Source organism: Pseudonaja textilis, chromosome Z (genome assembly GCF_049901715.1).
Source record: "Pseudonaja textilis isolate UNSWEBS1 chromosome Z, rPseTex1.2, whole genome shotgun sequence".
NCBI classification, from domain to species: Eukaryota; Metazoa; Chordata; class Lepidosauria; order Squamata; family Elapidae; genus Pseudonaja; species Pseudonaja textilis.
In genome coordinates this window covers 89,621,823-89,634,980 of record NC_142008.1, presented here as the reverse complement: position 1 = coordinate 89,634,980, position 13,158 = coordinate 89,621,823, and the positions used below count along the sequence as shown (strand labels likewise).

Here is a 13,158-nt window from a genome sequence, read left to right as displayed (position 1 = left end):
CTAACATTTTCTAAATGTATTAAATTGTCCAATCCTCTGGCATCAGATAATTTTCTATGTGGTAGCAGATTCTGTTAATACTTTAATGATTTTTCGGGGGGAGGGGGAAGAGTTTGGGGGAAACGAATTGAGGAGGATTCGCACTCAGTTGCCTCTGCGGCTCCACCACACGGTCCTTGGGACCATGTAAGCAGGCCTCGTCCTGGGATAATCAGCAGGCACTAGGACCAGGAAAAGGGTTTCTCTGAACCTTTTTAACGAGTCCGGGTCACTTGTCAAGACTTTTTGTTGCCCGGGCACGTTTTTCAAGTAGTTTCTTGCAGCCTTTGATATTCAACTCGCAATAGAGGCAGGGCAGAACACCTCCTGTCTTTTGAGAGAGATTTCGCTAATCTCAGAAACGTAAAAACTACAATCCCGCAAGGATTCTGAGATATTTGGGGGCGGGGGGGTGCATCCTAACTCAGGCCGCTGTTTTACACGTCGACGGAATTGATGCTGCTTGGCTGGAGTCCTCTCGGCCGCCTCTATTTTAGCAAAGCGCCTCCTCCGGCCCGTTCTTTCCTCTCCCTCCCATCGCAGCGTGCAACCTAGAAGTGTAGCTTTTTCTCTCCCTTTTCCACAATTGTGCCTTCGGGGAAGACCATGAGTTTGCTGTGCCTTATCTTTGCCCTGAGTTCTTTGGAGGCTCACAGCTTGGGAGACCCGGGTCCCTTAGAGGATGTCGTCATTGATAGATACTACATCCCCAAAGTGTGCTTGCGAGAAGTTCAGATGGGTGACTTCGTCCGCTACCATTACAATGGGACCTTTCAAGACGGCACCAAGTTTGACTCCAGGTACTGGCTCGGTAAATCCAGAACAACTGACCAAGGGAAAAGTCAGGGCTGTTTTTTAAAACTGTTTTTTTTTTTGTCGAGACCAGGGATGCGCTGGTCAGGAACAGTGCCGTGGGTTCATTATTAGCCCTATTAAATCTGAATTCCAAAAGGTTAAACATATTACTTATTAGCAGAATTCGAAGGAAAAATGTTTTTCCTATAAATTGCAATGCAAAAACAAAAGAAGTTACATTTTGTTCTTCCTTTTGTAGAGTATTTCTGAAATACTAAGCTCAGCAAAAAAAAAAAAGAATCTAAAAAGCAAAGAAGACCACACCCTTTCTCTCTTTTTTCCCTGTTTTGCTGGACTTCAATAAAGAAATTTGGCATTGCTGAGCATTCACATCAATTCTGTGTGACTGCACAGCATTTGTGTTGCAGAAGACAAAGCACGGAGGAATGTTATTGGAATAATAAAGGGTTAATTTTATAAATTCCCAGTTCTGAATGAGAAAGAAGGTGGGACTGGCTTGGGAACCAGAAATTTGAGTGAAGGAGAGATAAGATGGATTCCAGTCTTATAATGGGTTGAGATGCCATTGCAAAATGGTGGAGAAGTAAATGTGGCAAACTTTTTAAAATGTGTTTAAATCTACTAGCTTAAATAGGTGGTGAAATGTTAACCTGTCATATGATTGTCAACCATATCTTGACCAGAATATTAGAAACAGCTTGTTCTTTGTTGAACAATTAGTTAGAAGCCATCTATGCATGCTTCCTTTTATCTTTGCAAATAAAAGAATGAGAGATTTGAAAAGAGAAACACTCAGAACTGCAGTGTTAAAAAAACACAATTTGATTATAATGACATCTACTATTCATGTCAAAGTATGTTTGCTGAAGATTTTGATGTGGAAACTTTTATCTTTAATTATTTTCACAATTATTTCTTTTAAAAAATGGATTTAAGTTAGGATTCCACCAAGTTAGGATTGCACCATCCCTCAATATCTGGTTGTCTAATGGCATTATTCTGTTAAACATCTACACAGAAGTAGTTCCCATTGAATTTAGTGAGATTTACTACTGGAGAAATGGATAGAGTTTATTTAATTCTGCAATTGCTATAAGATTCCCATTCATTCAGCATCTGAGAAACTTAGGAGCAGGGTTTCTGGTCATAATTTGCTTGATTTTTTGCCCTAGCACCCCAAATTAAACACACACATTTGCACTGCCTGGGATTTCTGAATATGCAGGAAGCCTTCTCTAATTCCATGCTTAACATTTGTATTTGACTACAACTCTTATCGTTCTTATTATGCCACTCCACCGACCCAGTGGCACCCGAATGGGTAAATTAAGGGAAAGGCTTCTAATAGTTATATTTGCATTGGCTAAGAGCCATTAATTAGCTGGTCTTCCACTAAGACTTTTTTAAAAAGTATTTATGTAAGCATCTTTCAGTAGATCAATCCAGTCGAATATATTACTGTTATATTCATAATAACCCCATGAAATAAAGTACCAGGCTTTTAACTATGTTAAAAAGTTGAAAATAAATTCTTTTTCAGTAGCTGGATATAATACTCTGTTAGTTCATCATCAGTGAGTGTGAGTCTACTGTAACTTTTACTTATATAACTATATAGTATTCAAAAGTATTACAACATTTCAATATTTCCTTCAAGTGTTAAATATTAATATCCTTAATGTTGAGCTTTGATTTTTATCTAGCCAGAGTCCTCAGACTATTTAAAAGAGACAGTGGGTTGCAAAGGGCTGCCAAAGAGGTAGTGTCTATAATGGAATCCGCAATTTTGGTTGTAGACGTGTCACCTCATGAAACCATAACAGAACTGAAAAGTTAATTTTGAATGGGTAGATTTTGCAAGCTAAAATTCAATTCCAAATACATGAAGTAAGCTGCAAGCCCTATAAAACGCATGCACATTTATGCCTACTTTAAATTTTCAGAATATTTTCGGTAAATAAAATTTTGTTCCTGTTTAAACTGCAATTTTGGAAAGGCCATGGTGACTTAGCTAGCTTTTCCTCCAGCTGCATTCGGAATGTAAGATTCTGCCATTCTACTCTGAGCAAAGGAAGCTAGAGATCATATTTCACTTTCTTCTTTCTATGCTAGAAAAACAGGGGTCAACTTTAGAAGAAAAGATTTGTGGAATTGCTTTCTTACTAAAACATCCATCCATGATCTGGATAAATAATTAGGTTGAAATACAACTCTGTTAAACAGATGGATTCTGCTTTTGCAGCATGATAATTATAGTAGATCTGTACTAAAATATTCAACTTCATAATTACTTCAAGAGGGAATGTTTAGCCCAGAGGTTTCCAACCGTGGCAACTTTAAGACTTCAACTCCCACAATGCCCTAGCTACCCTTTTAAAGTGCACAAATTTTAAAGTTGTCAAGGATGGACATCCCTGGTTTATAGTCAGTTCAGTCTGTGCATGGATGACCACTGTGACTCATTATTATACTTGCTTTTTTTTGCATATAAAGTGAATTATAAAGTAAATTATGGCCATCGGACCTTTACTTCCTGATTTCTCCAGCCCTTTTTCTTCTTATTCCTATTTTTTCACACCCGGAGTCATGTCCTTCTCTATTTAGATTTGCATGAATTCTATCCTGAACCTGAAACAATACAAATATGAGAAATGGAGAAAATCCTGCTGTGGGTAGAATAACCTTCCAACGGGACAGATATACGTTTCAAAGGAAACAAAAGAATCACTTTCAGTGTTCAGGCTTAGATGATATTCTATATAAATTGTATTTATTTCAATGGTAGGTTGGGCTGAAATAGAGAAACTAGCTGCCAGCAAACTTTATGATCAAATGAAAACTTGAATCTGGGTCTTCTTAGTAAAGTCTGATAAGATTGAGGGGCAGAAGGCTTTAGGGATCCTCACATTCAATGATTTTTTTTCATCATTAAATCTGGGTGAGGTAACACTGCCCCAACCAGGGTTGGTGCACAATTTGGGGCTCTACTGGACTCAACAGTTCTTGCTCAAGGAGCACAAACTCTTTGCACACTTGTATTCCTAGACTGGGGGATATGGTTTATGTCACTCATGCCATAATTGGAGAAGTGCAACACATTCTGAATAGCATTTGGAAGCTGGTCCAGATGTAACACTGTAACACATGTAATATTGGGCATGCCTTGAAATATGCCCACACAGCAAACTGCTACAGGAATTGAACTAGTTTCTATAGACGATTCAATGTTCTAATTATCACCTTTAAAGGCCTACATGGCATGGGGCCAGAATATTTGCAGAATGTTTTTGTCCATCCCACAAGATGAGAGTGAGCATGCCTAGGTCCCGTTGGTGAAGCAATTTTTTTTTAAGGGTCCTTGACTTAGATTTTTCTTTAATTGATTTGTAAATTTGTATGATGTTATCTGTTCACTACCCAGAGTTCCACTGATACTTAACCATTATATGAATTTGTCTAATAAATAAATGTAAGTTTTATACTTCATTGACTGTTCCTACACTGCCACATTTTGTTACTGAAAAGTGGTCAATTTAGAACAATTAATTCTTTAATGGTCACTCTGACAGTAGTTTCTTCCTTCTCCAGCTATGACCGAGGTGCTACTGTGGCAGGTATCGCAGGTGTGGGACGACTCATCACTGGCATGGACAGGGGCTTGCAAGGCATGTGTGTGAATGAGAGGAGGCATCTCATTGTGCCACCACATCTTGGCTATGGCAGCATCGGTGTTGGTGAGTATGAAACTTGTGGTGTTGACTGGAAAGGAAAGATAGTGAGAGCAGAACTTTGCTTATATCTAAATTAGAAAGTTGCTTCTCAATCACAATTACAAATATGTGTAGTATTTTCCAGATTTCTTTTTTCCCCTCCGTGACATATATTTTCATCCATAATTGTTTTTTACACTATTTTCTTTTCCAATATCTTCTAGTTATACAATAATATGTAAAGATATAATACTGTGTAAGGACACTGTACCTGATTTTCTCCTGGTCTCCATTATAGTGTATCTTATTTTCAAACCCTTAGCTGGTCTCATTCCACCAGACACCACTCTCTATTTTGATGTCATCTTGCTTGACATTTGGAATAAAGAAGACAAGTTGCAGATCACCACCCTCTACAAGCCAGAACAGTGTAATCGCACAGTGGAGAATTCAGACTTTGTGCGTTACTACTACAATGGCACACTTCTGGATGGAACCCCCTTTGATTCCAGGTAAGAAATTCTGGAAGCATAGAGAGCAATTTCTTGGCAACTGAGAATAAAGTATTTATAAAAAAATAATCAATAAATGGCCACAATTGGACATATGATGACATGATATCACAAGGGTCATAATCTATGTGGTTCTATTGAAAGAAGTTTTCAGGCCACACTAAATCATGTGTCACTTGCAAACTTCTTTCAGTTGCCTACTTTGGTGCTAACATATTACTGGTGACTTGGTTCAGACGAAGAAAAAATATATCCAAGAAAGCAATTTCTATAATCAACTCAACAATTTCATTTTTTCCAGATTAGGAGCAGCAGTCCCCAAACAAGTATACAGTTGCAGTTGCAGAAGCAGCAGGCATTTCCAGCCCAAGAAAATTAAGTTGATTGATCAAGATGTTGTAACTTTTTAACTCCGTTACAATTAGAAAGCAGAGATCCTTTTGCAAAGTCATTAATTTCTAACTAATTACAACAGGGTCTAATAAGAGTAGACTGATACCAATATTTCATCTTGAGTGATTATTTATTGCCAGAGGCATCCACATTTCTTGCTCTTTTAAGGTACTGTATTGGATCACTGCTGGCTGCTCAGTTTTCCTTCATTCCCTGAGCTGCTTCATCTACCTAGTATTCGATGTTTTTTTCTCTCCATCCTCTCTTGCCTCCTAGCTATGGAAAAGACAATACTTATGACACCTATGTGGGTTCAGGCTGGCTAATCAAAGGTATGGACGAAGGCTTGCTAGGGATGTGTCCTGGAGAGAAGCGGCAAATAGTCATGCCTCCTTTCCTGGCCTATGGAGAGAAAGGCTATGGTAAGCTGGTCATGAAATTCATGTATTTCTTCTGCATCAAGAGATGATCCTCTTCTTTTGCTATCAATTCCTGAATCACAAAAACATGCAGATCTACTAATTTGGATTTCACAGATAATTTATTTTGTGGACTTACAAAGCAACCACCATCCATCATTTGCAGACTTTATGCAGACAAGTAGACCTTTAGAGGGTGAGGATTATGGCCATTAGCTCTACTCTTACATGGGACCCTTTGTAGTGTTGGAATTCTGTAGTTACCACTATTCTCCAGTTATCCTCCACCAAATAACCTCCAGTTATTTTGGGACGGCAGATCTCAGAATTCCCGGCTGGGTAGGAGAAATATGTGGATTATGTGCACTGTTGGGATATGCTCAAAATTCTAAATTTTGTTCGTTCTACAAGTGCTGCTAGCCAATGAATAAAGCTTTGCAACTGGGCATTTTTTTAAATGAATGTCAAAATCTATTTCCACAAACATATCATCTTTTGTATTCTTCCAGAGTGAATGTCCACAAATGACCTACACATATACAGCATACTGTATCACCCAGCTTAAAAGCATTGTTATCACCCTATCTGGCTCAATTCATATCTGTGCCAGCCTGAGCTGAGTCCTTTCTTTTTTTTCCCTCTTAGGTACCGTCATTCCCCCGCAAGCATCTCTGGTTTTTTATGTTCTTCTGGTGGACCTGCACAATCCAAAAGATAGTATCTTCTTGGAGCACTTGGAAGTGCCAGCAACATGCAAACGCAAGGCTGTGACTGGAGATTTTGTGCGGTACCATTATAATGGCACTTTAGTGGATGGGACCCTCTTTGATTCCAGGTGAAAATATTCTGAATCAGTTTCAAATTCTAATGACTGCATGCCCATACAGTCTTTGTGGTATGGAGGTATGGCTTCCAGCCTGGTTCCTTGATGTTTATTTTATTTATTCAATTGTATTAGCCCCTAATTCCAATGGACTCTTAAGTGGTGTACAAAATTGGAGAATCAGGAAAAATAGATAAAATATCAAATCCAAAAGACAGTTCAGATTAAAAAGGATCTTATAAACAATACAAACAAACAAGAGCACCAGAAATACAATAATATTTTGATATATCAACCCCAGGTTTGGGACGAAAAACAGGTTGTAAGAACTTTGCAGAAGTTGCAAGAGCAACCTTCAGCCTTCCATCTGAGTCAGTGGTAGGATTCAATTTTTTTTACTACCAGTTCTGTGGGTGTGGCTTGGTGGGCGTGGCAGGGGAAGGATACTGTAAAATCTCCAGTCAGAGGTGGTCTTTGCTGGTTCTCCAAACTACTCAAAATTTCTGCTACTGGTTCTCCAGAACTGGTCAGAACCTGCTGAATACCACCTCTGATATGAGTCCTAACCAGCCTTTTAGACATCAGCAATTGGCTGGTGCCATGACCTACCAAGGTAAAAATGAAAAAAATAATATTAGAATTGGAATTTACCTTGAAAAATACACCGTCAGACAAGAAAACAAGTTGCGTAGAGACGTGATAGATTTCAGTCAAGGGACATTACCTAACATGGGTTGCTTTCTTAAAATTGGATGTTCAAAGTAGGGTTGCCACATGAGTAGGTTTTCAACTGACTGAAGTTGTACCTCTTTTGCTAGAATCAGGGCTTCCTGATCCTTTCTGGCAAATAGAATTCGTATAGCAACTGGGTACATGTGACAGAAGATTTGATGACATCACAACCTTATGCAAATAGCACTACAAATATTGCTATCCCATATAATAGATTCTGGCCTAAATAAAACAACATGTTTACGTTATGCAAGATAAAAACTGCTAAACCAAATTCTGGTGAATTATTTTACCATGCCATTCAAATAAAAATAGCTAGTAAGAAAGTGCTCCCTTGTTTATGTCTTATAGGTTGCTCCTTTCTTATCTTCATAAATCCAGATCAGTATATTCAGAAGGTCAGTATAGCAAGAAAGCGACTATTCAGGCAGGATTTTCCAAGTACAGACTAAGAACAAGAAAAAATTACACTGGGGAGCAAGAAATAGAAATTATCTGACTTCTGAAATCTTAACTATTTGATTTAAAAAATGGTAAAGGAATGAGAGGCTTCCATATCTTTATTACTTAAACCGGATTTATGCACTTTGTGATCTTCCCTCCCTTATTCAGGCCAAATTTAATTAAATGATCATAGACATTTTGAATGGTCTAGCTGAGGGTGAGCAATGGGTTTTGCTGTTAGTAACAGCCAGTTCTTCCCCACAATTTCTTTTCTCTCTCAATTCCAGTTATTCACGGAATCATACTTATGACACTTACATTGGAAAGGGCTATATCATCCCTGGAATGGATCAAGGACTACAAGGAGTCTGCATTGGTGAAAGAAGACGAATAACAATTCCTCCCCATTTAGCCTATGGGGAAAATGGGGCAGGTAGGTATCAAGAAGATTGGGGAAAGCTTTAGTGTTATTATGGTGAACATTTTTGTATGTAGAAACTTATATATTACCTTCCAAATGTGTTAGACATAAGCTCTTGTAACTCCCATTATACAATACGAGCTGTACAATCTAGAGAGATCTGTGAGAATTCTTGATCAGACACAGCAATCTGTATCTGTAAGATATAATTATATCATGAATATAAATTAGGCACTGTTAAATTTGGCCAAGAGTTCCTTATAAATCTGGAAGTGCAGATTTTAAGATGTCTTGAGGTAGCTATGTGGCTCAATTCCTGGGAGGTCCAGACAGATGAACCATTGGCAATAAAGTCCGTGGAGATTCTCAGTCATCTGGTAATAGTTGTCTCAAAGGTGTTTTTTTTTTTTAAAAAAGCAACTGTACTGTCCTCAAGGGGAAAAACAGTCCCATTGCCTTTGAAACACTATTGGCAATAAGCAATTATGACACTTGGAATACAAATATACTTGTAAACTTAAGGTAAATGTTCAGCTTTTTGTAGTATTTCCTTTTCTATTTTTGTGTGTTGTGCCATTTTAAAGAACATATTTTACCTCTCCTGGAAATAAATCCAGGTTGTTTGTACTGTATGGATTATTATCAAGTTATTTTATAGGCCACTGATTTATTTGATTGGAATGGAGACACACTTTTCCTCTGGGAAATCAGGGTGGCATATATTGAACTCCATTCTCCAATATTTTTACCTTCAAACTATGTAAGATTAATAAAGACTGTCGCCAAGTAATTTTCTATGACAAGAGAACAGATATACATTTTTAACTCCTGATCAACTTATCTACTACATCACAAGGGCTGTCCTATAAAATATTAACAGAGCGGTGCTAATTAGGGTACCTTAACACCTATTCCCTCACTTTCCCTTATGGTAGAGTTAGTTCTGCTCTTCCTTTCACTTGAACACAAAATTTTAGGTGAGCATTGGTTGGCTTCTAAATCTAATAGAGCAACACTGAGATACAACAGATCCTGTATAGTGTCCAGTGTCTACAATTTACTTGATTCCTGGCACGGATACTTTGCATTCCATAATAGGTATTACTGTAGTGTGGAAAAAGTTTTCAGAAGACATGAACTTCAAAATTCAGTGGGTTAGAATGTGAAACCAAAGCAGAAGAAATGACTGAGTTTATTCTTCATGGTGATATGCCTGATTCTGCCTTCATGCAGCATGTGAACCTTATCAATTCTGATGTGTTAGATCACAGTTTGTCTCAACATGATGTGTATACCTTGATATCATAGCTTGTTCAATAAACTAATGATTAAAACAAACAATGAGTTAACATATGTAAACACAGGGAATAGATCAAAGGACAATTGTTGCTTCATGCGCTGTTTGAAACTTTCTGGAACCCATGTTCCTGGAAAGAGCAGAAAATACCTTTGGTCAACCAAGTTCCACAGAAGACCTATGTATTATTCTCATTCTTTCTTGCATTCTTTTGTATTCCAGGGAACAAGATACCAGGCTCAGCTGTTCTTATATTTGATGTCCACGTTGTTGATTTCCACAACCCCACAGATTCCATAGAGATAGAGACCATCTTCCGCCCTGCAGACTGTAATGTCACCGCTCAGGATAGAGATTTTGTTCGCTATCATTATAACTGCTCACTCCTAGATGGCACCAAGCTTTTCTCCTCGTAAGTTCCTAGCTCCAAGTTAATTTCAGTTAAATACCTACCCTGCCTCACTGCAAAAATGGAAATATTGAACAAATACACAACATAGGTATTTTTTTACCTATATGAAATAAATGTAACACTCCTGATTTGAATTCATTTTTCACCATCAAAGATTGACTAATCCCCATCTATCTCAAAATCACTATATAAACTTGAAAACATTGGGACTTCTAAATTACAAAAATAGTTGCTTAAAATATTTCTTTCATGGGCTGTTTTGTGAGAATACCACAACTTTGTCAGTGTCCTATATTGCTTTAGGTACCCTTCTAAAGCAAAATAATATTGGCTAAATAAGGAGATATAATAATTTGTATAATCAATACGGTTGCAGAATTTAAACTTCTTAAATCTAGAATTCTACAGGAAAAGTTTTGGAGAGCTAATAGGAGATGGAACACATTATTCTGAAAACCCAACAAAGTATTTTCAAGAGGACTCAGTGGCTTGTTTTCCACTAACAGGCATGATTATGAACATCCTCAAGAAGCTACCCTGGGTACCAATAAGATAATTGAAGGCTTGAACAATGGCCTACTCAGCATGTGTGTGGGAGAGAAGAGGACTGTCATTGTTCCTCCACATTTGGGGCATGGTGAAAATGGTGGTAAGGCAACTTCTTAGTAAACATTTCAGATTATCAGTCAGTTATACAAGCTGAGCAGAAGAAATGGAAAAATAAACATTGGATGGATCCTGAATTGTTTTCTGCCTCACCTCCTCCCTCTCTTCTTGATATCATTAGTGAAAAAGTTGGTTTACTGTCTGTGTGGGAGGTGATACAGGTAGTCCTTGAGTTATGATGAGCAGTCAGAAGACTATTAAATGGACCACTAACGCTATCAGAGCTAAGAAAAACATCTAGCAAGAAATGGAAAACTGGGAGGAATTTTTTATCACTAACACTGGCCTTAAGTCTTCCAGTTTTAGTTTCACTAGCATTATGCTAGAAACCTGACACTGGTGGAACTAAGGCATTTAATGTTAGTGAGAAACTAGTATTAGCAAACTAATGCTGGTGGAACTAACGCTATTATTTAGTGTTAGCAAGAAGTCAATGCTAGTGAACCTAATGTTGCCAGACCTAAGGCTAGCTTTAGTGAGGAAAAGAAAACCAAGAGTATCACCGATGGTACGTTTCACTCAGAAAAATATGTACACTTGTGGAATTGTGCTAGATAGCCCAGCAACAGAGCAGCCTTAGAAATGATGCGTTCATTCTATCAACAGACTTAAATTCTTAGAAATGTTTGTTATAATCTCTAAGATAATTTAAAAACACCATTTATTAGAACAAATATTTCACTTGCTGTGACTCACAGACCTTGTTTGCATGTCACACTAAGGCATAATGTGATTCTTTGGGCAGATTAAGTTTAATATGCTGCATGAACACAGGATTTAGTATGCTGTATGAGCACAGCATTATATACATTGGTTTATTTAATAAACTATGGTCAAGTCCACAATAGCCCAAAGTAGTGTATGAACCAGGTCACTGTTACTGCTGCCTATAGCACTTTTGTGCATGTCTGGAAACTAGATTTCTGCATTACAGGTGGCCCTCTATTTATTTATTTATTTGTCAAACATGTACAAGTATAGGTATGAACATAAACATGAACAAAGTAAGTAAATACAGATAAATGGGGACAGCAAGACAGGGATGGTAGGCATGCTGGTGCACTTATGCACACCCCCTTTAAGGACCTCTTAAGAATGGGGTGATGTCCGTGGTAGACAGTTTGAGATTGAAGCTGTGAGGATTTGAGGCTGTAACAACGGAGTCAGGTAGAACATTCCAGGCGTTAACCATTCTGTTGCTGAAGTTGCATTTTCTGCAATCGAGTTGGAAGCGGTTTATCTTGAGTTATATTGTTTGCCCGTGTATTATTGTGGTTGAAGCTAAAGAAGTTGTTGACAGGTAAGACGATGTAGCAGACAATTTTGTGTAATATGCTTAGATCGGACCGCAGGTGGCGCAGTTCCAAATTGTCCAAGCCTAAAATTTCAAGCCTGGAGGCATAGGGAATTCTATTGTGAGCAAATGAGTATAGAGTACTCTTCTCGAGAAATACCTCTGAACCCGCTCATGTTAATGTCCGATATATAGTGTAGGTTCCAGGCGGACGAGCTGTATTCAAGAATTGGTCTGAAAAAGGTTTTTTATGCCCTAGTTAGTAATTCTATGTTACCAGAGAAGAAGCTTCGCAAAATAAAGTTAACAACTCTTAATGCCTTTTTGGCAATGCTGTTACAGTGAGCTCTAGGGCTTAGATTGTTTGACATGTGTACTCTAGAGTGAGGGTCGTCTATGAGATCATTTCTGCCCAACTTGTATTTGGTGTGCTCATTTTTATTGCCAATATGTAGGACAGAGCATTTATATCGTTACGCAAGGCATTTGTTAAGTGAGTCTTGCCTCCATTCTATAACCTTTTTGCCAATTAAGTGAATCATTGCAATAGTTAATCACATGATTGTAGGTGAATCCAGCTTCTTTTAGTGACTTTGCTAATTGGAAGTCAGCTGGTAATCACATGACCCTGGTATAATGCAACTGGGATAAGTTGCCAGTTGCTAAGCGCTCAAATTTTGATCACATGACCATAGGACTGATGCAAGTTGTATGAAAACTAATCATAAGTCATCTGGAAGTGAGAATATTCACTGAAAGGGTCATAAGTCACTTTTTCAGTGCTGTTGTAACTTAAAACGGTCACTAAACAATAGTTTGTAAGTTGAGCACTACCTGTACTGAGATGTTAATCTTTTTATTTAAGCCCGGGGTGTACCTGGAAGTGCAGTTCTTCGCTTTGACATAGAACTTTTACACCTGGAAGTTGGTGTTCCAGAAGGTTATTTGTTCATCTGGCATGGTGAACCACCAGAAAACCTGTTTGAAGCCATGGATCTGAATAAGAATGGTGAAGTCCCATCTGAGGAGGTGAGACTGAATTCTGTTTTAGAAAGAAAGCAGCTGGCAAAGGGTTCAGAACTGGAAGGATAATTAGATTGGTTCTTATTGCCTAGTCCATTGAATGCATATGTTGGTAAAAAAAGAAAGAGTTGTAAAGAAAGCAACAAGATTTTTACTT

At 38.0% G+C, this 13,158-nt stretch overlaps 1 protein-coding gene across 1 annotated transcript in view; it reads left to right on the top strand.

The window, feature by feature from the left end:
- The first annotated feature begins 266 nt into the window (after positions 1-266).
- Positions 267-13,158, top strand: part of FKBP10 (FKBP prolyl isomerase 10) — a 14,926-nt gene continuing 2,034 nt past the window's right edge. Inside the window, exons 1-9 of the mRNA XM_026717606.2 lie at positions 267-839; positions 4,444-4,589; positions 4,888-5,077; positions 5,747-5,892; positions 6,535-6,724; positions 8,176-8,321; positions 9,829-10,018; positions 10,525-10,667; positions 12,844-13,007. Of these exons, the coding sequence (XP_026573391.1) occupies positions 646-839; positions 4,444-4,589; positions 4,888-5,077; positions 5,747-5,892; positions 6,535-6,724; positions 8,176-8,321; positions 9,829-10,018; positions 10,525-10,667; positions 12,844-13,007 (1,509 nt within the window). The 5' untranslated portion in view covers positions 267-645. The remainder of the gene's footprint in view (positions 840-4,443; positions 4,590-4,887; positions 5,078-5,746; positions 5,893-6,534; positions 6,725-8,175; positions 8,322-9,828; positions 10,019-10,524; positions 10,668-12,843; positions 13,008-13,158) is intronic.